This window comes from Takifugu flavidus, chromosome 18, assembly GCF_003711565.1.
Source record: "Takifugu flavidus isolate HTHZ2018 chromosome 18, ASM371156v2, whole genome shotgun sequence".
NCBI classification, from domain to species: domain Eukaryota; kingdom Metazoa; phylum Chordata; class Actinopteri; order Tetraodontiformes; family Tetraodontidae; genus Takifugu; species Takifugu flavidus.
Window position 1 is genome coordinate 9,629,811 of NC_079537.1, and position 27,503 is coordinate 9,657,313.

Below are 27,503 nucleotides of genomic sequence, written 5' to 3' on the forward strand. Positions count from 1 at the left end.
AATTCCACTTTTCCCTGCGATATCCAGGGTAACGGGGACAGAATAATGGCAAGTAAAAGGGTGGGAAGAGAGTTTTGTTGAAGGAGGAGGGATGGCAGGCGAAAGCCGGCCTGGGGCAGGAGAGCTAGCTCGCTGCTACTCGCTAATCCGGACGCTCAGAGACCAGCGAGTTTCCAGGGCAAATGCAGCCCTCCATCACCACCCCAGGGTTGTATTGGGAACCAGTAAGGCAGGGAGGCCCCCGGGGGGCAGGACGTACCCCTGGTAATGGCGCCCACTTACACAGCTTAGCCGCTAACACGGCTAGGCCGTCTCCGCGCGCCGCTAACGACAGCGGGAGAGATCTGTGGGTAAAAATGCCCCTCGGCGCCTTCACAGCGGTTCGCAGGTGAGTGCCGACGGCCCCCAAATCTAATTTGCATGTGATTGTGCAGCTGCTGCCGTAGAAACGGCGGCACGGCCGCGCTCGTCTAACTTTCAGCACGTAATTACGCAGCAATTTGCTTTGTGTAATCTGAGCGGCTCCGACCGGAGTGGCAGAATTAATTAAAGGAAAGGTGTTCCGTCTCTTTTGAATGGACGGTCTGTTAGAGCACACTCACAGGCATCACCCCCCCCACCCCCACCCCCACCACCCCCCCCAGATTATTTTGCTCTCTTTTTGGCTGCGTCGCCGTATAATCTCCAGAAAACGAGGGGCCATTTGAAGAGGGAGCGAGGAAACGCCTGGAGCATGCAAGATTCCCATCAGGCCGTGTGTGTGTGTGTGTGTTTGTGAGTGTGTGTGTGTGTGTGTGTGTGTGTGTGGGGGGGGTTGTAGTCAACTTGCAGAGAGTTAATTGCAGATTCCAACCTGACGCCTTAATTTTGGCGCTCCTCAAGGAGCCAGTTTGTCAGGGAGAGACGGCCGAGCCCTGAGGTCGTCCACCCGTCCGTTCGATGACGGTGGGAAGGTTGTTGCATATTTGTTCCATTTTCAGGCGGCTTCTCATTAGAAGCGGGCGAGTCAGGAGATCGGAGCAGAGGAGGCGTTTGTGCTCCGAGGATTCAGATCTTTAGTTTTTCTTTTAAAAAATAATAATAATAAAAAAAAGGCTTCCAATTCTTCTCCGTTCGTCTCTGTTCCGGGGCAGATATCAGTGTTACTGGTTAACAGTTTATAATTGGGTTTTCTTAGCAGGGCGCTATTGAGGAGCGTCGACACGAGAGATAAGCCCCAAGATAAAATCAGCCCCTAAAACTGGAATTATCCAGTCGGCTTCACTGTTTCTGTTGGAAAAAAAGAAGAAAAGGGAGGATTTTAGCAGGGAGGAGGGGTCGGAGTGTGTCGTTACCGGGTTTTAGCCTCCTGCACACATGCAGGCATCTTTTATTCAGAGCTGGGATTAATAAAAATAAATCTTTTATGCTTTTCAGAGGGAAGATACAGTCGTTTCCTTTCAGGAAGTGCACATGTTAGCTTTATCTAGTTTAGCTTTACCTCTAAACGTGTAACATGCGCCAAAAAAATCCCTAACCCTAACCGGCGCCTCCTCCGTAGATCAGCCATTCGGTGAGCACGTGCGGCGCTAAAGGTGGCGCCGCGGTGTCGCTATCGCTTGGCGAAGGAGATGTAATCACAACGGAAGAAAATGCCTCATTAATGTGATTCCGAAGGAGCGTCTGAAGAGGTTTCATCTTAATTTCGTGGAAAAGACTTAATGAGTTTTTGCGGACACGTCTGGAGGCAAAGTGGGCATCACTTCGGGATGTTAGCACTCCAGGAAAATGTTCTTTTTCCACCCTCGTCTGAGACAGAGGGAGGCCCGAGGCAGTCACCCGCATCACAATCCCTCTTTCTAGATCATTCCTAATTCCAGCCGTTTATCCTCTGGGACACGACGGAATCACACGTCTTTTCATGCAGATCTGCAGATAAATCCTGAGGGGGAGAGAAAAGAAACAAAAGAGCCTCTTCTGTAGTCACATGTGTTACTTTCCACGCGTGAAGGAAGACTCCCAGCATGCATCGCTGCCGTTATCCTGAGACGCTGGTGCGGATGATTCATCTTACTGGTTTTTCACTACAAAAAAAGCTTCAATTCTTCCCGCTTCACGCGAACCGTGCCGCACGTCTCGCTGTTAGCAACAAGGCCGACACGCGAGCGGAGGAGCGCCGCGCGTTATCTCGCCAAAGGTTCAAAACACTAATTACCTGCTGTTTACTCGCCTCCGAGCGCCACACCTTCTCGGGACAATCGATAATTAAGCACAAAGGCCGAGGGAATGAAATTGCCCCGGTAACCATTAGCATGAAACAGAGGGGAGTTCATTAGCCATTCCGCAAGCGTAGCGTGTGACATGCAGCGCGAGGGACAAACTAGCTTTGTTGTCCTTTGGTCCTTTTGTCCCGCGTCATGCCGGAGGCCTCCGATCCCATTTACGCGGATTGGATCTGCGTCTCCTGGAAGGAAACTGAAACCACCTCGACTCTTTAACGAAGAAACCTGCTGTGAACCAGACGAGGCTAACGTCTTTAGCTTCTCCGTGTTCTGGCTCTTCAGCGTGTAAAACCCAATTTGAAGCCCCTGCATAAGCTAGCACAGACATCTAATTAGCCTGTATACAAGCGGCGCATTTCCATTTATTGAATATTAATATCCAGCCCTCCGCATCCTATTAAATGTTGTCTAAATATCTTATTGGCTAGCTAGCGAGGCTACTCATGAAATCGGCCACACAAGCGGGGAAACGGCGGCGTGGAAGCTGTGCTCCACGCAGGAATCCTCTCCAGGAAGTGGGAGTCGGAGCAGACTTTGAGTGTGAAACCGAAGCGCAGCCGCCCAGATGAATTATTCATCCGCCGACTGTATAAATTGTTTATGCTGGTGCATCAGAGTGTAAACAGCATTTCATCTGCGTCTGGTCACTTTCTATTATTCAACGGCTCTCAGATCCAGAAAATGGCCACTAAATAAACGTCAGGATGATTATGGGGCTTGTTTTTATTTTACTTTTGCAGCTAATTTCCTCCGGCTGGCGCGCGGGCGGCATTACAGAGACATTTAGGGCAATAAAACACGCGCGAGTGCTGCGGAAAACAGACGCAGGAATATTAAAGTTGGAGGATGAATGTTGGATCCCAACGACGGATGGCTCTTGTTGGAGTGTTTTATAGCCCCAGCTGAGCCTTTCTCTCCCAAATGGAGGCGAGTTTTTAGAAAAAAATCTGCATAATCGGATGCGAAACAGCAAAACGGCGACTTGAAGTCACGCTAACTCCGACTGTTCTGAGGCGGAGCGATGTGGCCCCGGTTTGACACGTTCAGCCTCCGTCTGCATGAAGGATAAAAACATTCCCGCAGGCGTGACCCGGACAGGTTTCTCTCTGTTCAGGGAAGAGCTTTTCACCCCTTCATGGCCCAGCGGAGGGAGACGGAGGGAACTTTTATCCTCATTGTTTGTGTCAGAGCTTCTGAGGGACCAGATCCCAGATAGAAGCTTCTGAGTCTCAGGGTGAAGAAGAGAGAACTCCGAGTCCACAAACACTTCTCTCCGCTTCCTCCTGGTTCTTTTTTCCGAAACAGATGTCCGGTTTTCCCGGGAGGCTGGTTTCCTCCTCCTGCCTCTAAGTTTCAAAGTGAAAAAGATCATTTAGCGCCTGCTAAAGGAAGCCTCGCTTCACTCCAGCGAGCCCGTCTTTCAGCTCGTCTCTGCACTAAACGAGCGCTCCCGTCTTCCCCGCCCCCCCTCCTGGGGCGGTTCTTCAGCGGGTCCGTCAAAACGATGCCGTCTGCAGGGTCCGGCTTGGCCAGTCGGCGCCGTATTAACAGGAACCTGAACCGTATAGCTAACGCCGGCTCAGCCTTCCAGTGACACGATCTGAAGTGAGACTGCGAACACGTGAACACAAGAACAAAGCGCAGAAAACATCAAAGGACAACAATGATCAAGGAGAAGAAGGAGACCCTCGCAGCCATTTATCAACGCCCGGCTGCACTCTCAAGTCCAGGAAGAGGAGCTCAACGCTGATGGGGAGCGTCTCTCTCCGGGAGCAACGCCGACACCGACTCAACAACCCCCCCCCAGCGAAGGGAAGTGGCCCGAGGACAGGTCCTCATGGTCAAAGGACAAGTTCTTAGGGCACATGTAGCAGAAACGGCCACCGCTTCGGTCACATGACCTCATTAATTACTCAAGCACATGCTGGCGGAGGAACTCGCCCGTTAGCGACACAAACATAAAGGAAGAGCCGTCCTGACCTGTTCCGTGTCGTTAAACACGCAACCTTTCAGGAAACCTCGCTAGCTTTTAGCGCCTTGTTACCGCCGGCGTCTTACTTACGACGGCACGACTCTCTTTCTTTCTTTATTCATGTGGTCGGGGTCTTATTCAGCGGATATTTCCGTCTTGAGAGGACTCGTCTCTAAAATCTGCCCCCAACTGAAGCCATAAATAAATGAAAGCGCTCCGGCCGGCGGCGGCCGGGGGAAGCAGGAAACGCGTCTCCGACCTGCGTGTTTACATCCACACGCCTGTAGCCTGTCGGTTCACGTCTCATTGTTCCGTGACTCCGCCTGTGACTTGGAGAGGAGTCGGAAGCACACACGGACCTGCAGGCCGCATCGGGAGGGGTCTCGGGCTCCGCGCGGTCGACCGTTCGGACCCGTCTTTAGACGGTGGCGTCGCCTCAAGGTCAAAGTGGTTCGGTGCGGCAGCAGGTCAGAGGCAGACAACTGCCAAATGGTGCCAGCACGTCCCAGCGGGGGGCTTCTCATCCTGTTTGCAGCTCAGCAGGGGGCTTTCACAGGAAGGTAGCGCTAAAGCCACGGCCGGGCGGGTGTCGCCAGCCGGCGCCGGAGGATCCGTGTTCAAATCAAATCAAATCAATCTTTATTTATATAGCGTCTGTTACAATCAAAATTGTTTCAAGGCGCTTTCCAGAATCCCAGGGCCTGACCCCAGACATGCAACAGTGTCAGGAAAATACTCCCCTTTAACAGGAAGAAACCTTGAGCAGGACCAGGCTCATGTAGGGGGACCCTCCTGCTGATGGGGGGAGGAGAGGAGAGGAGAGGAGAGGAGAGGAGAGGAGAGGAGAGGAGAGGAGAGGAGAGGAGAGGAGAGAGGGGAGGGGAGAGGGGAGGGGAGAGGAGGGGAGGGGAGGGGGAGGGGAGGGGAGAGGGGAGGGGAGGGGAGGGGAGGGGAGGAGAGGAGAGGAGGAGAGGAGAGGAGGAGGGGAGGGGAGGGAGAGGAGAGGAGGAGAGGAGAGGAGGAGAGGAGAGGAGAGGAGAGGAGAGGAGAGGAGAGGAGAGGAGAGGAGAGGAGAGGAGAGGAGAGGAGAGGAAACCATGACCCAGTGGGGTGACAGAGGCCAGTCAGGTGAGGTGTTGAGACAGCTGAGCACAGCTGGCCACCACCGGAATTACGCTTCCTGCGTTCCTCTAGCGGTGAACATCTGGACGCGGGGTCCCGCTGAAGCGCCTCCGGAGACGTGTCGCACGCCACTTTACTTCAGGGGGTTTCAGGTGAATCGCCTGCGTCAATGGAGAGAAGAGACAGCGTGATGTGACTCGCTGGGACGGCGCCTCGATCTCAGCGCTCAAATATCCCGAGTACGTCTTTGACACTTTCATTAACAGCAACGCTGGCGGCGGCGAAAGGTCGTTCCCGTTTATCAGCCTGTCAGAGAGACGCAGACAAAGTGACGAGCTTCGTCCTCGAGGGGTCGTTGGCGTCACGGCCCCTGAAAGACCGTTAAGGTTAGCGGCCGATTAAAGATCATAGCACGTTAAAGACAAGACCAAAGCGTCCCAGGAGGCGTGGTCTTTGATGCTGCACTTCTTTGATGCTGCACTTCTTTGATGCTGCACTTCCTGTCACTCCTCCGTAGCCTTTTCCATTTTCCCATCTGACTCTTTTTCGGCTGCCTGGTGTGAGAGTTTACGGGGCTCCGAAACATCGACGGCGCCCGCTGAGGCCGCAGGCTGGCGTGGGAGGAGGATCCGTGACCTCAGGTGGGTTCCAGCACCTGGCTCTCCGCAGAGACACGCGACGAGCCGGCTGATGAATTCTTTTTCTTCTCCCGAGTCCCGCGAGCGCCTTTGATCAGGGCGTCTATTTTTACTGTCTTTCATTGTCGAAGGACTAAAACCAAGAGCGGACTTGGAGAGACGGCTACTCCGGCAGGGATGAGACGGGAAGAGAGCCGGCAGCTCCCTGATGTTTGACATCAGCCGTGTAAATTAGTGATGGTATTTTCGGCTCATTTGAAGCTAAACTGACAGCGAATCCGAATGTAAAGCAGAAAGTTCACTTGCTTTCCTTCAGGATTTCCATCAAAGTGAATTCAAATGGTTCCTTCATGCAGTTTTCCAGCTGGTGGGAGCTGATTTTCACCAGGATCGATGATGGTCGGACATCGTCGTCGTGCTGGTACCATCGGAACTGGGTGTGATGCTGCCACAGTGGCGTGGCCACATCAGGGCCGCTAAGAGCGGCATTCATTTCCCAAATTCCCTGATTTTGCTGGGTTTTAAGGATTACACTGGAAAATCAGCCCAGATCCCGTCAGCAGGGACATTCGCCACCTTTTCCAGAGGTTCTGGCTGCAGGGAAAGTAGAACAAAACCCGCCAGGATTGAGTCGAGAAAATCTGATAAGCGGGCGTGAATCTTTGGTCTTTGGCACCATTGAAACAGAACGTTTCCTTCAGAGAATTCCGATGAACATTCCCTGGTACACACCAGCATTCCCAGCATGAAGAATACACACCGGCAATCAAAGCCATCAGTCATCCTCCAGTGCTGCTGATGGCTTTTTAATGGCCGCTGAAAGATCACAGCGCTAAGGAAGTGCATCAGCTTAGCATTTGGCTACATGCTAAGCTAATGGGCTGTTTCACAGGAAAGTGTGTTTAACATTTTTTTTCAAACAAACATTTGACGGCGTGAACGCGCCACGTCCCGCCTCCGCCTCGCTCCCTCCTTCTGTCGTTTTCCGCCGCTAATTAGACGAGTATCAATAATTAAATCGGCGTTTTTTTCTTTCACCCTTTGACAGACGCGAAAACCTCCGTGTAGCAAAAGCTGGGAATCTTTTTTAAAGGGAGGCTGAATCTCACTGCTCTTACGCTGTTGCGGGATCATTCGCTGGTAATTGTGGGATGGAGGCGTCGGTGTTTGGGTTCGTATTTAAATCCACTCCCATTTAAATTGATATTCATGCGGTAGATATTCATTTAAACCGCTGCAGTCTGCCGGGGATCCTGCAAACACGCGTATATTTAAATTGCATTTGTTTTCGCCGCTCGTCTCGCACTTCTTTTCTTTTTCTCCGATAAACAGATGGCCCTGGTATGATCCCTCTGTGTTGCCATGGTAACCGTGCAGGTGTAACTCGTCCCTCACCTCCGTCCCGGTTGATACGAGCTTTGAAGAGGATTTTCACATGCGCCGGGATTACAAATTAACTGTGTTTTAGCGCACGTTTAATTTAGCGAAAGGTGAGCGGACGACACTCCACACTTTACCGACGGGCGTCTCGGCGGGAACGCCGATAATCCGCTTGGATCTCTGCCGACCTCTGACCTCGGGATTCGATGAGCTCCGTTTAAAGGAAGAGCGCAACAGTGGGCTGCGATCCTGCTGCTGAAGGGAGCTCATTGATACGAGTCTCTACGTGGTTTATTTCGTCCGCAGCTTAACTACACACACACACACACACACACACACACACACACACACACACACACTCACACTCACCCATCAGCCGTTACTGTCATCAGTAACGGTGAAATCAATACATTTACATCTATTAGCGTCACTGGAGCTGCGCATTATTCACTTACACCAATTAGCTCGGCGTCGGGAGACGCGAGCGGCCCCTCAGACAAAGGCACGCGTCAACCGGAGCGCGGCTGAAGGACGGGACGTCAGGAAATAAAACCCCTTCATCACGAGTTAAAACTCAGCCCTGTCAGAGCCACAAACGCCCGCCAGAGCGTAATTGCCGTCTCCCTCCGCGCCTCCGCCGCAGCCAAACGCTCCGTGCGAGATTGTTTTCGGTCTGATCCGAGGCCCTCGGAGGGCCGCATTGTTTCGCTTGAACAGCCGACGCCGCCGCGTCTCAGCCGCCATGTGAACAATCCATTACTCGGTCAAACACGCCGTTTTAGGCAAGCATCCATATTTAATGATATTGTTTGTTTCTGCTTCCCTCCCGCGCGGCCCAGCTGCCGGCTCCGTATCCGCAGCGGCGGTCCCGGATCGGAGCGCATGTTCCGATGCCTCCACCTGCTCTAATGTGGCTGATTAACATGTTAAACCGCAGGCAAAACACGACAACAAAGGCATCAATATTTCAGCACCTGCTCTGCTGGGCGCTACAGGCAGGTGTCGCATTCAACTCCCAGCTAGCACGCTAGCGTCTTCCTTTTAGCGTCACGGCCCAGAATTTTTTTATTTTTCAGCAACAATGAGAATGAAAATAATCTGTCACCAGCGGGCAGGTGAGAACACGCGTGCCGTTCTCACCTGTAGGTGGCGATGCCCCCACCCGCCAGTGTAAAACGGTACCAGAGCTATAAACAGTCTGATTGGAGTTGATAATTATTCCCCTTGATGATATTAGAGGCCTCTTTGACTGCTAATGAAATCAGGCAACTGGGATGGTTGCTAACACCAGTCATGTTAGCAGTAGCGTAGTTAGCAGAGTGCAGGAGGACAAACAGACCACGGACGCTGTTGAGTCTCAATCAAAAGGCTGATTTTTTAATTAAATATGATTCTAGTATCATTGTAACACCCCAGTGACACATCTAAAGATTGCTTGGAAATGGAAGCGGGCCGATAGCTCACCCTCGTACTGGTGCATCTATGTTAAAAACCTTGATTCATGCTGTATTTTAATAGTTTTGACTGACATTTTCTCTGGGTTTGAGAGGAAATCTCTGGCCTGCACTCAGGGTTTCCTCTGCAGAACCTTTGAAGTTCTGAAGAGGCGTGATGACAGCCGTTTAGGAACGATTTATTTGCACATTAAACCAGAAAAAAACATGAATTCTTGAATAACCTGCTTGAAATTAGAAGAGGCCAAAGAGTTTGTGGCAGTCTGTAAAAAAGCTGTTAAATTATTTATGGAAACATCGAGTGCAAGACATGTTAATTTAATGTGACAACAAGATGGAGGATGGAAGTTTAAGGTGGTATTCACAACGTTCTAGATACAGGAAGTGGCGCGACTCAAATCTGAACAAAGACTGTAGACTGTAATTTCGTCACTCAACACATGTGGTGATGCCCCCTTTAGCACGTGGCCATAGCTAATTTAGCTTCTAATACCTACTTTAGCTAATTAATGGTAATGAAGACAGTCTTCCTGGGGCGCCCGAGTTATGTGTTTAGCTAAACCTGTAATGTTAACGAGACAGGCCGCAAAAACGAGGGGGTGAATCTCGCCTCACTGAGCCCTTTGATGTTTTAAACTTTAAAGAAAGGCTAACAACATTTGCTTTATTGCAACAATAATTCAGTGTATTGATTATTCGGCTTCTTGTACAATCACCTTGCATGCTAGCTAACACAAGGTGGCTGTTTTAGCAGTTTGTGCTACCTAAATTGGAAAACACACTGTTTTAAAGCTCACCGAGGGGGGGGGTTGCAAATCACCATGGTGATTTAATTTTCAAAGTGATTGAGAAACTTCTCACTGTATGTTACCGCAGTGACGCTTTCCCAAAGAGGACAAACTCCCTGAACTCCAGTTATTTATCTTTAAATGGCGCTTGCCATTTGGAAATGGCTTCAATCTCCGGTTTGCTCTCTGTGGAGATGACACAGCTAAACGATTTTGACACAGATAATGAAAACAGCACAGCGCAGCAGAGCTAAGTGTCAGCACAGCTGCTAATTGTTTAGTTTCCTCAGGCTTTGGCTCCAGGGTGGGGCTGAGAACCAGCGCCCGCCGTATTCAGGAGAGCCTGCGTTAATTGAAATACAAAAAGTGACAAATAGCTCCGGAGCAACAATGGTGAACGCGCAAAGCTAAATTAACATACTTAGCAACTCAAAAGAACAAAAGGACAAAATAATAACGCTTGTACAGTATGTAGTGGTCATGCTGCCAGGAAACAGCAAAGGATTCAGACGCCAGGGTGCCAAAACACAACAAAACAACTAAATCCCGGCCATCGAAAGACAATATAGGGTTTTAATGAGGAGAACAAGGCCCGTTCAGAGTTTAAAATGTTATTACACGAGACAAAAAACGAACAAGAAGCTTAACATTTACGTTAGAATTTGTGGCGTTAAACAGCAAAACCCAAGAAATTAATCCAACAACATTTCTTAGATCTCTGAGCGCTCCTAAATATGACGCAAGCTTTGTTGTTAGCTTTGTTGTAAGCTAACCAAAAGTACATTTTGGTTAGCTTACAAGGAAAATGGTCAGTCTTGTGAAATTACAGTATAGCAGCTACTTGCACTTTCATGGTTTTATTATCTTAATCACTCTCAAACAATGTGTTCAACTTGTCATTTCAGGACCTCTTGGGTTTGAAATGTAGAAGGATCACGTTGCGTCGAGAAAAACGGTATTCGGGCTGAAGTTTTTGTTCTTAGCACCGAATGAACGTGAATAATTGCAGCTTTTATCGCAGACGTCTGAAAAGGTGCTGCCGGGGTGGTTGTCACAAACTGCACATTAAGTAATTACACGTCCCCGCCAACGGGGCTCGTCCACACCAGCCGCTCTCTCTCCGTCTTCTCTTGCTTTTACCTGGGACTGTCGCGGGATTAGCAAAAGAAAGCCAAGTGATTTAGCATCGTATGTTGTGTGCGATATCGCGACGGGGGTTCGGCCGGAGGCATCAGGGTCTCGGGGCTGAGCGCCAAAGACCGGCAGAGAGCAGAAAGGGAACAACAAAGCAATCATCTGCTTTAACGTGTGATATTACCGTTTCTCATATTAGGCTTCTAACCACACCCCCCCGAGAGACACAGCTGGGGACACGGGAGACCATCAATGCCGATCTTTGATGGTTTTACAGCCTGTAGACTTTTGAAAAAAACCCAAAAAAAACGGGTTCATGTCAGCGACGGCGGATTAACGGTGAAAAAGCTTTTAACTGCGACTCTGAGAACCGTCCATTAAAGCATTAAGAAGCGAAAAATGATCTGAGATGATCTCGATTCAGACCACAACCCTGAGACAGACAAAAGGGTTCCAAAGGCAGAACAGAATGTTCTCGTCCTCAGCCGGCGGAACGACGGCGTGGAAATCTGCGATAATTAATGAAAACTGCCGGAACATTTAAGCGTTCCTACAGTTCCTACAGGGATCAAATATTGATTCTTTTGGGCCACGTTTTCGCTGGCAGTCTGTGTTCCAGGTCCTCGCAGAGGCTGCGACTTCATCAGAAAACTGGAGAAACAATCAATAATCATCACTTTATTTATCTTCCCTGAATTATTAATAAAGCTGCGCTCTGCTTTTACCTCTGCCGCCTGCAAAATGACCCGAAAATGTTCAATTATTGAAGATGTGTTATGAAATTATACTGTTTTATTGCAACCTTGTGTGATTGAATATCAGATACAAACACAAACTGCCATGTATTTCTATCTTTATGGGGACTTTCGCTGAAACAATAAATTACCCAGGTCCCTAACCCGAACCCTAAACATCCCACAAACTCGCTACTTTGCAAACATGGTCCCTCTTTATAAGTAGAATTAGGCTGGTCCTCAATATGTAGCGAATACAAGAACACACACACACACACAGGTTACAGATTGAAAATGCTAAACATGGAAGACTCTCAAAGATAAAAATGTGTTCTTTCATCACTGTTTACGATTCCATCAATGCAAACTTTCGCTGTTGCTTCAACACGTTTGACGACCCGGGACACACTTGTGCAGGTTTTCCTGCCAGTCAGGGACAAAGACGAGGCCTCTGCACTAGCAGCCCTCCAGTCCTCCAGGGCCATCGGGAGCACATGTGTGCCGTGTGTGAGAGTCTCTAGTTAATCTGAGGAGGACGCACCTCTGCAGAGTTCATGGTGTGGTCGGCTGCACGGGGGAACGGGGGGGGGGAACGTAGATTTACAGATGATGAATCCGTAAGAGCAGGGAATGTAGTTAATGACGTATAATGAGTAGGAACGCAGCGGCTCACAGAGGGAGCGCACGCAGAGATGAAACGGCCGTTTGGAGCCCAGATTTCCTCCGTTCCGAAGACGGGAAGGCGGCAAAAGTCACAACGACATCAAACGCTAAATTTGTCGGGTGTTCCTGGGAATGGCGTGCTGGCGCGGCTTTTCCTGTAATGATCATATTCATTTAAGTAAACGCTGCCCCCGCCGGTGCGAGTTTACCTCAACAGGGAAGAAAACCGCCGCTCTGCCAAATCACGTGACCCACGAATCATGGGATTCATCTGGAATCACGCGTGGTCGTCACGGAATCCCGCGTAAAACCCCGGGACGTCGGGGTGGCGGCTCCAGCCAGACGATGGATGGATGTCGCAGGAAATGGTTGTCCAATAGACTGCACCACAGCGGCTGCTTTCTTCCCAGCATGCATCACTGGAAGTCGCTGCGACCCGGTGAGCGGTTTGCGGGGGCCGCCAAGCGTGACCGCTGTGGCTGAGGAGTTAATCATGGGCCATGTTTTCAGATCGGCCCCCTCCCACACACACACTCTCCCCGACACTGGAAACCAAAACACACTTTGGCCATTTTATTCATGAAAACATTCCCCGGTTCTGTTTCTCTCGTGCTCCTAATAGAGAGGAAAACGTCGCTGAACCTGTTGGCTTCTGTTCCAATAGGAGCCAACTGGACCCCCTCGCTATGGGGCGTCTGTCCCCCGGGATCAAACTGGCCCCATTGAGGTGGGGGTCTTCAGGGTACTTAAAGGAGCCATTTAGACCACTCCGAAATTCCTGGAAAGTCTCGAATCAGGTTGTTCCAGTCAGTCATCGATCCTGTTTCCGTCACTTTTGGTTTGTAGCAGCGCGACAGAACGGTGGAACGGGAGCGAGAGACGGAGGTTTGATTTTAAATATAAACATTTGATGCGTTTTCTCTACAAGCTCCGCCTCCGGCAGCTGGGATTATGTTATCTGTAAAACATTATCCGGCATTTGTGATGTGTGTTTGTGCGCGGCGCCGAACTCTCCTGCCGGGGAGATTAAGGCTGTTCGTGGCTTTGCTGGAAGTCCTCGAACAAGCCGCTCAAAGAGCTGAAGGCTAAGATCTATTCAAGGATTACATCCTCATATCTCCTGTCCATCGTGAAAAGAAGGCAGATGTTCGCCGACTCGTCGCCGCCGTTTTCACAGCCGAGGCGTTTTCTCCTTCCTGTTGGGTCGGGGGGTCCGGTTCAGCAGCAGTGACGGACAGATGAACCTCCACGCCGCCGCGTCGGCTCTCAGATTAGCCGCGGTGGCGCTTGGATCGGGAAACCAGGCCACTGACCTCCGAGGACCCTTAACCTCGGGTCGTTAGCACGGTGAATGTTGCATAAAAGGAGCGCTTGTGCGCGTCTGTGGCGGTAAACATAGCTGTCACTCAGGCTCTTTGAGCGAGCCGTGTTTGGCAGCTCGCCGTATTAAGCCCGTGTCAGACGGCGAGCGCGCTTAAGGCGCTCCGAACAGGCCGCGGCTGCATGTAGCAGATCCAATCCTCAGCGTGAAAATGAGCTTTCCCAAATGAAAGGAGGCTCGTCGCTCTGCATATGTTTAACACCACCAGATAGATGATAGCAGTTTGCTTGGTAGGTGCCCCCCACCCCCAAAAAAACGGCCTGAATTGAGCAATCTCTGCCAGCTAAAGCACAATTTGGATTAGCAAAAGCCCCACTGATAGGTCAGCTTAGCCCGTAATGGAGCAGCTTAGGCCGTCTCTGCGTGATTAGAACCTTCTTAGCAGCCTATTTTGTTGCATCCAGATGTTGGATTTGGGGGTGGGGGGACTTTTTGGATGTGTCCTGTTGTTCTATCACAGCTTCCAGTCGTCAGTTTCCATGGATACGCCAGTTTTGTTTAATTTTGCCTGTAAACCTTTCAATGTCGAGCTCCTTTTGGTCTCCCCGTTGCTCCTAGAGTGTCAGACAGCTAAGTCTTTTTTATCCAGCTGCGGTTAAAACTTGGAGGCTGAGGCCGATAAGACGGTCACGGTGTTATTTTTGAAGGTTCCATTTAAGTTTGAGTGATCTGTCCTTCTTCAGGGACATTTTCTAGATGATTTTATCCCTACAGAACCGCCTTATTAGTTCTTTAGAGGCTCTACTGGAAGGTCCAGGCAGAATTCCCTCCAATCATAAGGGTGATATCAACTTAATGCTAACAGAATCATTACCAATAATCCCTCGTTTTAAAAAAAAAAAAAAAAATTCCCTCTCATCTTTAGCCTCTCGTCCCCCGGCTGCAGTCCTCGTGAATATTTCAGTTGTGTGTCAGGCCGGCTTGGTCACATGACCTGGTGAAAACACCATTTGACATCTGGTGCTCTGAATCCGAGTTGTCAGTTTTAGAGCTCGACTGGAGGCACTTTTGCCACAAACGTGCATTTTGTGTCCATTAAACATTTAGCGGTGTGATGTGAGAGCGCTCGTTAGCAGACCGAAGAGCCGCCGTTGAAACAATTTAACTCCATTCAACGCCCGATTCAGCGCTTCCAGTGAAGAGACCAGCATAAAGTTAATGAGATAAAACCACCAGAAACAGAGGTTGACTCTACGCTAATGGTAACCACAGCAACCGGTCTCATCTCTTCTGAGCCTATTGAATTATCGCTAATCAAGCCACTTTACATATCTTTGTAGCTTCAAACTATCTAGCTACAAATTAGCTACCAATGACTTAGCATGCCAACCATGTAGCACCAGTGCCCCTGCTGGTGCTCAACAAGCTACAGTGACAACGGCTAACGTAAACAGACCTTCAAGAACTGAGGGTGTAAAACCAGTCAAAATGAATAGATCTACAGACTGATTATCTTGTCTCCATTGGAAAGAGCAATCTTGGAGTTTGACACTGAAGGATGCGCTCGGTGGCCATCGAGGGAAGATAACGACCAAGTTTCTAGATAATATTTAAATAGGCTGTCACGGACCAGCCGCGAGCAGCGAGGATGCCATTACCAGGAGTAACATTACGATAATTTACCGACGGAGTAGGCGCGCTGTATGTTATCGCACCTGATTTACACCGGCTTCATAATGAAATACTCTGTTTACAAAGAACCGGCGACGCTCCGCACCATAAATCCGGCCGTGAATCGTCTTAAATTACACACACCAGCAGGTTTCCAAGATCACCCAGTATGGAATGGACCCACAACACCCCCCCAACCGGAGGGAAAATCATTACCGTTTGTCACACTTGCTGACCAGTCGTGACTGTAAATTGCACGGCAAAAGCTTCGCACGCATTTTCTTTTCTTTTATTTTTTAAAGCGTAATTTAAAAGCTTTTCAGTTGTAGCAGAATTTCAAATAATCCGATGAATATACAACCCGCTGACGTCACACGTGTGGCCGTCATGCAGGGGTCACACAGGGGTCAAACGCCACGGGGAGAAACTAACGGCGAATTGTCGTTAACGCAGTCACTGATCTCTCGTTGGAGCCTCTGAGATGATTCGGTGCAGGAGGATAAAGATGTTAAAGGATCTCCGGAGACCAGGGGGATGTTTCCCGACACCGTCCTCACTGCCGAGGTTCAGAACAGCCTGCGAGGAATTTCCCACCTACGAAATACGGATCAAACGTTCCAAGTCTTCTCGCTCTGCTGCGTAGACCTTTCCGCGTGCGACAAACATGTCCGCCTGGACCACATAAATGCTGATATTTGGAAGAATTCATTTCCTCCCGACCCCCTTTTGACCTTTGCAGCTGGGTTCACTTTGATCTCTGCGAGATGGGAAAAAAAAAAAAAAAGAATCACACAATTTTCACCTAATGGGTTCCTTTTTTTTTGTTCGGGCGTTTTCATCAAGGATTCACGCCGGTGATGTTCCCTACAAAGTATTTGTGTCACCGCAGGTTTAATTCTTGCAGAAATGGCATGCGAGCACCTGCACAGCAGTGGCGGCGGCAGCGTCCAGGCTAATGTTTACCGTGTTGGTTTGAAGAGACGAGACTTTCTGGGTGTTATCGCTTTTCCGTCTGGCCTCCTGAGTGTCTCGCTGACCTCCCACTCCGTAGCGACTCCAAAAAAAACTGGAGAACTTCCGAGAACTGTGGCCTGCACTGAATTCAGAATACCTCAGGGAAATAATGGCGAGGTCGCTGCCATATCAGCCAATCTCAGTCGGAACGAAATTATGTTTGCTCTCGCGCAGAGATTCGAATCCAACACAGATGCTATTTAATTTTTGTCTTTTTAAGGGCCACTTTTACTCCGTCTGCGTCCGCAGCAGCTCTGATGGCACCTTTTGGTTTTCCGATTGAGAACTGGCAAATTTTGGGACTCGTCAGTTGCAGCCCGTTATTGGAAAAGCGAAGAGTCGGAGTGAGGACTCGTCTCTACGATCAGCCAACTTCAGAAAAGTGATGAGATCTTCGTGTTTGTCCGACAAGGAAATCTATCATGTCCAATGCATCTGATTAATTGGTTCTGCTCAGCTGAAGCGGATCTGCAACATTTCCTGGATGTTAATTTCGGCCTTTGACTCAGGCGTATTCGCCTGTGACGTCTAATTATTTTGTGCTTTTCCTGGATTTAACGCACATCTGGAGATGGTTTGATGCCAAGTTAGAGAAAAAGTTTGGTTGGTGAAAAGCAAAAGCTTTACAGACTCGATATTCAGGGGAGATCGATCGACTTGGACCAAGTTTGTGCCGTCATCTTGCGCTAATGCTAACAACAAAATCTAGGAGCTTCTCTGGAGGAAGCTGAAAACATTGGCTTCAGAGCATGTATTTTTGGCTTAAAGGTTTGTTCTATATGTATTTGAAGGTCTTTATATAGCCGCTAATGCTAAAACAAGACGCTGACAGAGGCAGAAATCTTCTTTGAGCCTCTGATCTGAGACACTTCACTCGTCTCTGTGGACTTCGGGTAAAAATAGACTCATTTTTGAGTTCAAACTCGCCGTAGCGTATTGCGACGCTAACATATGAACTGCTCCCTCATCCCTTTTATTCTCTGATGCTTCATGTCTGAAGCACATCTGGAGACGGCCTTGGGTCCTGGTGATGTGCTCACAGGTTCCTGGGACGGGAAGGGTCTTCAGGGTTTCAGGGAAGGAGAGCAGGGAGCAGGGTTTGATCAGGACCAGCTGTCACGTCTGTCCTCCGGCACTCAGCCAAAGCCGAAGCTGCACGGGATGAGCCGATTCACAGCCACTTCCATTGCGGGTGCAATCAGACGGCAACCTGACACCCTTGACTTGGAGTCAGAGGGACGGGACAGTTCTGGGATCAGCCCCAATGCCGGGTCTCCATTGTGATTCAGTCCCAGAGTTTATCACTGCTAACTCATGACCCAGACCCCCCTAATGCGACCATGACCGAACACGAAAGAAATACACAAATGAAGTGGGAAGAATCTTATACGGGAGGGGGGGAGGTGTTGAGAATCTGAATAACTGAAGAGCGTCAGGGCGAGGCGGCCTCTCAGCTCCCACCAGGGCTTCATTTCAGGTGCAACTCCGAAAAATTTGAGTCTGAAGAGTAAATCAGAGAGGAGCTACGAAACACGCTAGGTGTCCGTCATCTACTAGGATCACTAATGATATTTTACCTCGTCTGCCCCGACCGTTGTGAACGGCAGCCATCTTGTTTTTAGCCAAGGACCTTGATTTACAAATAGAGCCACAAGGGAACCCCTCCAATAGTTGACTGATATAAAGTGTCTGAAAATACGAGACGGGCAATGCTGCCGCCAACCAGCAGGGGGAGATTCCATCATTATCATGGTTACCCTGGAGGTGACCCAGTGGTTCAGCTCTCCAAACATCCAGTGTGGTTCCCTGTATGTTTTCCTGAAGTTGCACCTTCACATGTGACAAAACAAAACCTCCCACTCCAAAGCAGACGCGCCAAGACCCCCCACGGTCCACAGGCTCGTTTTTTGGGGTTGTTTTTTGCTCCTTTTTTACACTGCAAACTTCGCTCATCCACTCGTAGAGCTCTGAGTGAGGAATGAGTCATCTGGCCGACGGTTATCTCCCTCCACTGCTCGCCGTTTCCACTCCATCCTACAGTAACGACATAATTGCGGGTGTAATAACGGATTATTCATCCTGAACTATTTGCGGGACGTCTGGCGGTTGATGACAGCTCGTCAGATGCGTGTGCTCAAGCCACTTTTCACCGACGCTTGTGATAAACATCACGTTTTTACAACCCACCGGAGGAACAAGGGAAAGAGCTGGCGCAGCCTGCCGGCTGTGGAGGCACCTTCCCCGCAACGTGAGGACTGGGGAGCTCATTACGAGTGGACTCCTTTAGAATAATTGATTGTATTTGACGCGACAAGGAGGAAGTCAGGCAGATTGATACTCGGCAGCAGGGCTGATCAATCCAAATGAGAGACTGAGGGAGCGTTTATTTTCCTGCCAGACTTTATTAGGAATAACTTAGCTTACCAGCTCCTGCCCGAACGGGCCTACATTCGCACCGTCAGGGAATGTCAATGAAGGTGAACTCTCCTCCTCAGCCTGCCTGGAGACATCCAGGACAGAAAAGGGTTCGTTACATTAGCGTCTTTGCATCTTTAAGAGATGAGTTCATCAGCTGTTCAGCGTTGGCAGCTCCCACAAATGCGTCCATGTTGCATCGATTATGGCAACAAAGGTTGTTCCTTTGACCTTGGCCAGGATTCCAAGAGATCATTAAAAGCAACTTTAAGGGGCATGTTCACATCACGAATGGAAACTAGTGCGAATGACCCCCGTAGAGTTTGATTCCAGAGAGCAACAAGAAGAAAGAGCTAGTTAGCTTTTGTTTACTCCGGTTCCACTAGATTGCAAGGCCAAAGGAGTCACTCGCCATGCGTGGAAAAATTAGCTTGTTTTGCTTCCCGCGCTGCCTCAACCGTCTCTGACATTTCGGATCTACATGATCCATGACTGATTCCCAATCGGAATGGAGTGCCGCTAACGCACCACCAGCATTTGGCCTGTGCATTCTTCATTGCTTTATAATTAATAAAACATCATAATTAGTGCTGAACCCAGCGAGGACAATTGCTCGCGCTGCGCTTCCAACAAGGTAACCTTGAGTTGTACATCTGTCCTGTCAATTGGATGTGCTCCAAAGATGCACGGCGCATTAGCAATGAGACGCCGCCGCTCGGCTATGGACAGTGGTTGTTTCAAGGTGATTTCCGCTGGTGTGTCGGAGCCGTAAGCGGTGATGTCGGACCCTCGGACCACCTACTGCAGTTCGGAGCCAACGGAAGTCCTTGAAAGGTTACAAAAATCTTTAGCCCCTCATTACTGCGAGGGAGAAAGTTGAAAAAAGTGGCAGAATATAATGAAAACTAATACTCTTCCCCGCCGCTGTGCGATCTGAAGATGTTTAATATCTCATTACAGGCGCAGACGTAACCGGAGTTCTTTACTGTCAGGAGACAAACATAATCCAGAGGGAAATTACCCATCAGGAAGGCAATACTGTTACTGAGATGCAATTACCAGGCCACTTGTGAGGCTTTGGCTCTGGTAGCCATGGGTGCAAGTGTGTGTGTGTGTGTGTAAGAGAGAGAGAACGCGGTCGATATGTGTATAACAGCTCTGATTTTTCGTTTTCTTCTCATCGTTTTTCAGGGTAAATTGGATTCTTCGCAGGAGAATCGGTTCATTTAGAAAATGTCCGAGATGCAAATGATTGATGTCGCTCCCGCAGCGCGTCTGGAGGTGCACCTTAAAGACTCGGCCGCTGCTGTCCGAGGAGCGTTTGCAGCTCTCCGGGGGGAACGATTCCGCCGTTCCTGCTCTGTTGATGTTCCCTGATTTACATGGATCGCGCCTCACTTTTACTGCCACTTCTCTTCGGGTTGGGAGTTAAATAAACGGGTGTCTCGCAGTGGATTTAATGTACCGATTTAGCGCTGAATCACACAGCCTCCAAACAAAGGAAAACAGCGCGGATTGGGATGAACATCAGTGTAAACATTTGATAAGGATTTGCTCCAAGCGAACGCTGCGCTTTATTATTGATACAGAAATAGAAGCGGCGCTCCGGCGCGGATGATACCCCTCCCTCGCCCCCTTTATGCCGCTCCGTCCTGCAGCTCAAACACCGGGTTGAGCAGAACGTTGGCGGCAACAAATGGCTCCCCGGGATCATTTTCCAGGCGGGGACGTTTCTATTGTGCTGCAAATGATCACCTTGAATCTGATAATTAATCACCGCGGCCTCCGGTGAGCGGCCCCTCCAACTTTGAACTCACGGAGGGAAGAAAGGAGCCCGCACGTGCAGGAGAAATAAAGGCTCCTGCATGCATAATAGATGTATGACAAAAACAATACCCCAGGCACCCCGGTATTAACGATATGCAGCAAACTCATTATTAAAGTTCCAAAACAGCTCCTGGAGTAACACAGATGGAGTCAATTAAGCAATGAACACACTGGCTGGGCCGCTTTCATCTCCCCTCTTTTATCTCTTGCTTATTACTCCGTGGCTGTAATTAGCCGTGTGTTTCTGCTCGCCACACAAGGTCTGGCGATAATAACGACTATTTTCACACGCAATTTCAAATACTGTAAAGCTTAATGAAAGAAAGCAAACCGGGCGGCCACCGCGGGCGGGAGATGGTGCCGAGGCTAACGCTCTGTCTCCTCCTGTTCCAGAGACCTGATGCCGTCCACGCTGGAGGGCCAGATCACCATGGAGAAGACGCCCAGCTACTTTGTGACCAACCACGCCCCAAAGCGCATTCACTCCATGGCCCGCGACATCAAGCTGATCATCGTGGTGCGTAATCCGGTCACACGGGCCATCTCAGACTACACGCAGACTCTGTCCAAGAGACCGAGATCCCCACCTTTGAGGTTCTGGCCTTTAAGAACCGGACACTGGGTCTCATAGACGCCTCGTGGAGCGCGCTGCGGATTGGAATATACGCCCTGCACCTGGAAAGCTGGATGCAGTATTTCCCTCTTTCCCAGATGCACTTTGTCAGTGGGGAAAGGCTCATCGTGGACCCGGCAGGGGAGATGGCCAAGGTGCAGGACTTTCTGGGCCTGAAGCGCATCGTCACGGACAAACACTTTTATTTCAACAAGACTAAAGGCTTCCCCTGCCTGAAAAAGCCCGAGGACAGCAGCACTCCCAGGTGCTTGGGCAAATCCAAAGGCAGAACTCACCCTCAGATTGAGCCGCAAGTGATCCAGCGGCTGCACAAGTTCTACAAACCCTTTAACATGATGTTCTACCAAATGACGGGCCAGAACTTTGAGTGGGAGCTGGAGGTGGACAGAGATTCCCGAAGCTCTCAGGACTAGCAGACCCTCCGCCGCCCCCCCCGCCCCTGCCCCCAGCCAAACGACCGCAGCCGCCATTCATCTGCTACACGCTTGCTCTCTCCTCAGAACTGATGCTGACCACGACGGCGAATCACTGCTGTACATACGGAACATAAAACTATATTTATATTTGTCAAACGGAGATGATTTATTCATTTGGTTGTGAAGCAGCTGGAAGGTGTTGATGGAACAGTGCATGCGATGAGTTAAGTGTCCTTACCTCATGAGCCCAAAAGCTAACCTCTGCGTGTTGCCCTTCCCTTTACTTTCCCGCCTTCTGTTGCCCTCCCACCCACTCGCTAGCGCTCACTCATGTTCCGTGTCTGTGTTGACGGCCTTGAAGTGCTCCGTGCTCGTCTCTCCACTGTTCTACCGCTTGAGAAGGAAGATGGGAAAGACTGATGGGCGCAGCCGAGTCATTGAACGGCGCGCAGCTTTTTCCGTTGTCCGTTTTTCGAAAGGAGACGATCTCTGTTTGGGTTTTTCTTTTGTTGTACCCGTTTGCCAAAGTGTTGCCTGTCATTTTCCTGGTCGCGCCTCGCTGGTTATTGACCGCGATGTGAGCGCCGCTTTTCTGTAATTGGATTGTTTCACCGCAAACTAGAAAATTAGCATACTGACGGCTATGCACTCAACCACGGTGCAGGATCGGCGCTTAATGTATGCATCCACGCGGCGTGCACGAGCCAGGGTTAGCTTTGGATCAGACCACAAACTGACGGCTAATTGCACCAACTACCCCCTCCCCCGAAGAACAACAAGGAAGGGCCGAGCAGAAGTTTGCTAACAAACATCTGGTCTTCTGTCATTAGAGATTAATGGAGTGTAAAATAATCCACCGCTTCTGGAACAATGTCAAAGTCAGAGTAAATGTGCTGTCAAGGTAAACTTGCGTACATGCTGGGTAAATTAGCGAGCCATTATCCTGTGTATTATCTTTAATGAGATTATGTCTGCAGGGGAAAATAACCGCAGCGTTGCTACAAACGGTTGCTTCAGGCGGACGATTGTGGAAGATGTTGAAGATTGTGGTTGTTTTTTTTTTTAAAAACAAAAAAAAAACGCTGTTTCTCTTTTTTGTTTCTCCTTTTGCACCTTTCTCTGTGTTGTCTCGGGACTTTTTATCAATTGAGACAATCAATGGAGTCAATGAGTCAATAAAGGCAGTCTGCTAAACGTCGCCGCTCGCCGCGGCTCTGATGCACGGCTCTGTTAATCCTCTCTGTTCCCGGGACACGGACGGCTCCTCTCCGTCACCCTGGGGAGGCCGACGCCGGCAGCTACTTACGGCGAGCGATTGATTCAATCAAAGTAAGTACCACACTGTCCTTTGTAGCGCCAAGCCTCAGCGCTCAGCCGCCCTCGCTGTCCCACCTTCGACTTTGAGGCTTTCCTTTGCAGCCGCCCCTGCTGTATCCCAGTCTGCTTTGAGCCGCCCCCCCAGGAGCCCCCTCATGCTGCACAGAGGTGTGGCGCCTCGTGTAAGAGAAGTCTGCTTTTATCGTTATTAATTCCCCCCCAGAGCTTTAGAACACGTATATTCAGCCCTCTGAAAGCAGACTGTTACCCCCCCCCCCCAGTGGGCAGACGCTCACAGGAGGCACTGAGAGAGGACAGGTGAGGACTCCATTTCCCATCCTTCATTTGCATTTCTGGGGCGAATTCGTGAATCACCCCCCACTTTGTCGGAAAGCACTGGCGCGCACGTTGTGTTCGGTAGGTCATAAGAGCTGGACCACACGCAGGGCGTGCTAGGCTAACCTTCAGCCTCCCCGGCCTGAGTTGCGGTGATGATATATGAGCATCAACTGCTCATCCAACTTCTCTCAAAAGGAAATTTTGGAATGCTGAACGAGGATCTAACGGCACGAGGAATGTTCTTCTCATGGGTTCGTTCTCAGCAAAAGCGTTTGTAGGAATGTTCTCTTCTCTCTTGTGTGAGCTGTAACTGTTTACTGGCGTTAGCTGCATTTGAGTGACTGATGAGGAGCTACGCTAGAGGCTCAATAAAAGTAAGTTTACCCACCACAACCAGCTGCTCCCGAAACTTCCTATTGAACTTCCAGTCGAAACTCCTCAACCTTTTTAACAGCCACCTTGCAACATTTTGCCTATACAGTCGTCCACAACAGCTAGCAGGCTAACATTTAGCACTGCTTTACGGCTAATGAGGGGGGTTCTAATGGACCGTGGAGAGCTCAGAAGAGCCTACAGCAACTTTCGTGACTACGGTCTATAACGCCGACGTCTGAGCTTCCAAAAGCTTTGAGCAATTGCGAAAAGAATATCCAACAAATGAAATATGGCGAGGATCGTTTTCACCCCCAAACACACTGATTCATTTATCCAAACTGTAATTGCATCGACATGGAAATGTTCCCCATGTGGCTCCGCTGCTCATCGAATTCAGCAGCTCCCTCGCGCACCTGGATCTCTCCAACGGGTGGGCTGTTGCAGAATTATGCAACATTTTTCTATTAAGAACCCCCTTCCCCCCACACACACAACCACCACTCCAAAAACCACATTTAGATGTTGGACTCTCCACAGGACATTTCAGAGCCACCAAAGTTCTGGTTGGATGAGGGGACGCCTGTAACCCAATTAGGAGATCACACCATGAGAGCATGAGGTGGGTCGACACCCTGAGGTGAAGTAGCAGCTGACATCAACACGTTGCTTCAACACCCTTGTTATATTTAGCATGTTGCAACAACAGCAGGAGCAACAAAACAGTTCCATCCAGGGTGTCGGTGCGGCTGTAACTCAGCCGTGAGCGATGCTTTTTTTCTAAAGTTGCACTGGATCAGGGGGCGCGTTTAGGTGCAAGCGCGTCTTTATTGATTAAAGCTCGCCGCGGCCTCTGCAGGTGTCCTCTGACTCCGTCTCCTTGGATGTTTGCTTTGGGGCGTGCGGAGAGCAGAGCTGCGCATCCGTTTGTGACGGAGGACAGCGTGGGCCCCAGCAGCCAGACAGGAGATTAACAACCCAGACAGGAAACACCAACGTCCTCCCAGACTGCAGCAAGACTCGGGAATTCACTCCGAAAACAGCTTTTATTAACAGCTTTCAGCCTTTTCGCGCATTGAAACTGGGGGTAAAAGGGTCAAAGGACTTGAGACAAAGAGGACTCGACTGGGCGTCCTCTGTCACAGAGTCCATCTCATGACACCCAACACAACCCTCACTGGGAACACAACCAAACCAAGGCCTTCCAAACCCGACCGCCCTGTAAAATTTGCAGGAGCAACGTTACGACTTTCCAAAACCGACATCTGCTCCGATCGACGCCCCCTTCAGGCCTCTGTTGGTACTGCTGAGTCCAAACCCGACAAGGCATGATCAAGTCAAGAACTCCGTTTGTATCATTAGACTATTTCAGCGCAGGTTTGCGGGAGACGGGTGTTAGAGGTCGACCCGTGCAAAGATGACTCAGATATTATATTATACAAAACCTCATAGTTTCATCTAATCACCGGTTAAACATTAATCATGGGAAAATAAACCTGTCGTCCAATAAATTAGGCGGACATAATTATGTATGTTTAATGAAACAGGCAGACAATTATCTTGGATGCTCACGCTGTCTTTTAGACACACACACACACACATACACACACGCATACTTCATCATCTGAATGTAAGTATTAGTTTGGTTGGATGATGAATGGATGGATGATGGATGGATGGATGAGTGGATGGATGGATGATGGATGGATGGGTGGATGGATGGATGGATGGATGGATGGATGGATGGATGGATGGGTGGGTGGATGGATGGATGGATGGGTGGGTGGGTGGGTGGATGGATGGATGGATGGGTGGTGGGTGGATGGATGGATGGATGGATGGATGATGGACCGACCCACCACATTAATGTGCTAATGAACTAGCGATTAAAAGCACAGTGCTAATTCTCTAACTGGAAAAGTGTTTGTTTCCCAGTTAGTTTCGTATCCAAAGGAAACGCAGCTCAGGGACAAACAAGCTAATTGAAAAACGGTGTCTGGAGCTCACTGAGGAACGTCGGAAGAACCGCTGAGCCTTTTACTCCCGTGCTGAGGACAGAACATTGTTTTGAACTTTGTCCAAATGGAGTCTCCATTTCACACACTCTCGCTCCACTTTCTTTGAAAGCTTTTTCTCATTATTGTGCCGTCTTTTTTTCTGCCCTCCCACCTCAGGTGAATCTCCAAGGTCGCGACATCAACGTTGTTACACCTGTTCCATTATTTTCCTGAACCTCACGAGTGGGTAGAGCCTCTAGAATAAAGAGCTCTGGTTCTTTCAATCCATCTTATGTCACGTCCGGCTACTAAATCAGAGGTTTTCAAGTTTACAAAAACCCAAAACAAAGACCCCTGACCCGAACCCAAACCTGACCCAACACCCCCCTCCCAACCCCTCACAGGATTACGGCGTTGAAAAGCTCCAACCGGGCCGTGGTGGTTCTTAAATGGCCGTTTCTGTCACAGATGGGCTTTGACCGTTCCACTCCGCAGTGCCTGTGAAAACCGAGAACCGATACATGAATCAACAAACCTCCAGAGCCTTTCTGCCATCCGACTGCCAATTAATAAGCCAGTACAATGGTCCTGGAGGGCCCGGAGGGCCCGGCGGATAGTTACTGAAGCCGTAGATAGCCGGAGAACCAGGCTGTAGCGAAGATACGGGGTTTTTTTTACCCGTGATTTGCTGAGAACATCCATCACCGCGTGGTGAAAGCTGGTCGGCCCGTTTGGGCAGAATTATTTTCCGATCGATACCTTCGCAGCCCACAAAGTCCCGCCCGACGTGATTACCTTCATTATCAGTCCGGGCGCGTAACGATCTCATTAATTCGCTGAATTCATTTTCAGCCGGGTGGATATTAACCTTTCGCCCGGGATCGTTCATTTTTCCGTGGGAGGGGCGTGGCGCGGCGTGGTCGGCGCCGCACGTAAACAAAACAATTAATGGGCCCCTGGCAGCGCGGGTCCTCGGTGCCGTCCGGCTGACTCGCGCCTGGATGATCGATTTATTGATCCCGTGCTGCAGAAGTGCTCTAATCCTGTCGCCCACGCCGGGAATCAGCCATTCCGGGGGCTAATTTGGTTTGTTTTGAACCAGGCATGTATTTCCAGGACAATTATCGTGCTCTGAATGTTTGCAGAAGGGATTCCAGCACCTGCTTCCTGCCGCCGGCCCACGTGATCGTGATTCTGACTCTTCTCCAGACTCCCCGTTAGTCAACAGGACTCCGACAACGGGAGTCCAGCAAACCAAACAGGAACTTTCAGAGGAAGCAGACAGCTGCCGAGGTCAGAGTGCAGATGTGTGCGCGGAATGGGAGGATTCTGCCGGTTTCTCTTTGTACCTGCAGCACAAACAGAAGCTACACGCTCGCAGGAGAGCAAATCACCGAGTCCACTGCACGCCCGTCACGTCTGTAGAGGTTTCCTGCGCTTCGGTGGCAGCGCGGCGAGCCGTAGCGCTACAATTGGTAGCCTAAACCAGTATAAAACAAGGATGAGTTGTTAGCATGCTAAATCTCGGCGGTGCAGTGGGATCCTGCCCCCCTGGGGCAGAGCTGGATCAGCTGTTCAGGGCAACATACAGCATGAAATAATGTTGCTACAGGACAGCGTAAAACAGCTATCCTGATTCTGGAGGGTGATTTTTTTATATTATTTCCCACATCATATCTGACTTCCATCACATAAACCAACAATGGTGGCGCCTCCACCTCCTCCCGCTGGCAGAACCTTCAGTCCCAGCTGGGTTTGACATCGGTTTACGTTTCCCTTCACCATAAATTTCTCCTCCAAATGTTTCTAAGTGATGTACAGCCTCTCCGGTCCTGGCTGCCCCCCCCCCCCCCCCCCATCGGCCCGCACATAAGGTCTGAAGTATGCTAGCACGTGGCGGACGTAAATCTGGAGCTAATGAAACCTGCTGTGGAACCAAATGCAAATCAGTCCACAATCAGGATTTCAAGCAAGCAGAAGTCTAACTTGACAGGAGGTACCGATGAAAACAATCGATTTATTCATCGCTTTTAA

General features: G+C 49.8%; 1 protein-coding gene across 1 annotated transcript in view; it reads left to right on the forward strand.

Annotated features, from left to right (window-relative positions):
• hs3st4 (heparan sulfate (glucosamine) 3-O-sulfotransferase 4) overlaps positions 1-22,662 on the forward strand; it is a 38,787-nt gene extending 16,125 nt beyond the window's left edge. The window contains 2 exon segments of the mRNA XM_057014952.1: positions 20,788-20,969; positions 20,972-22,662. Of these exon segments, the coding sequence (XP_056870932.1) occupies positions 20,788-20,969; positions 20,972-21,441 (652 nt within the window). The 3' untranslated portion in view covers positions 21,442-22,662.
• The last annotated feature ends 4,841 nt before the right edge of the window (positions 22,663-27,503 follow it).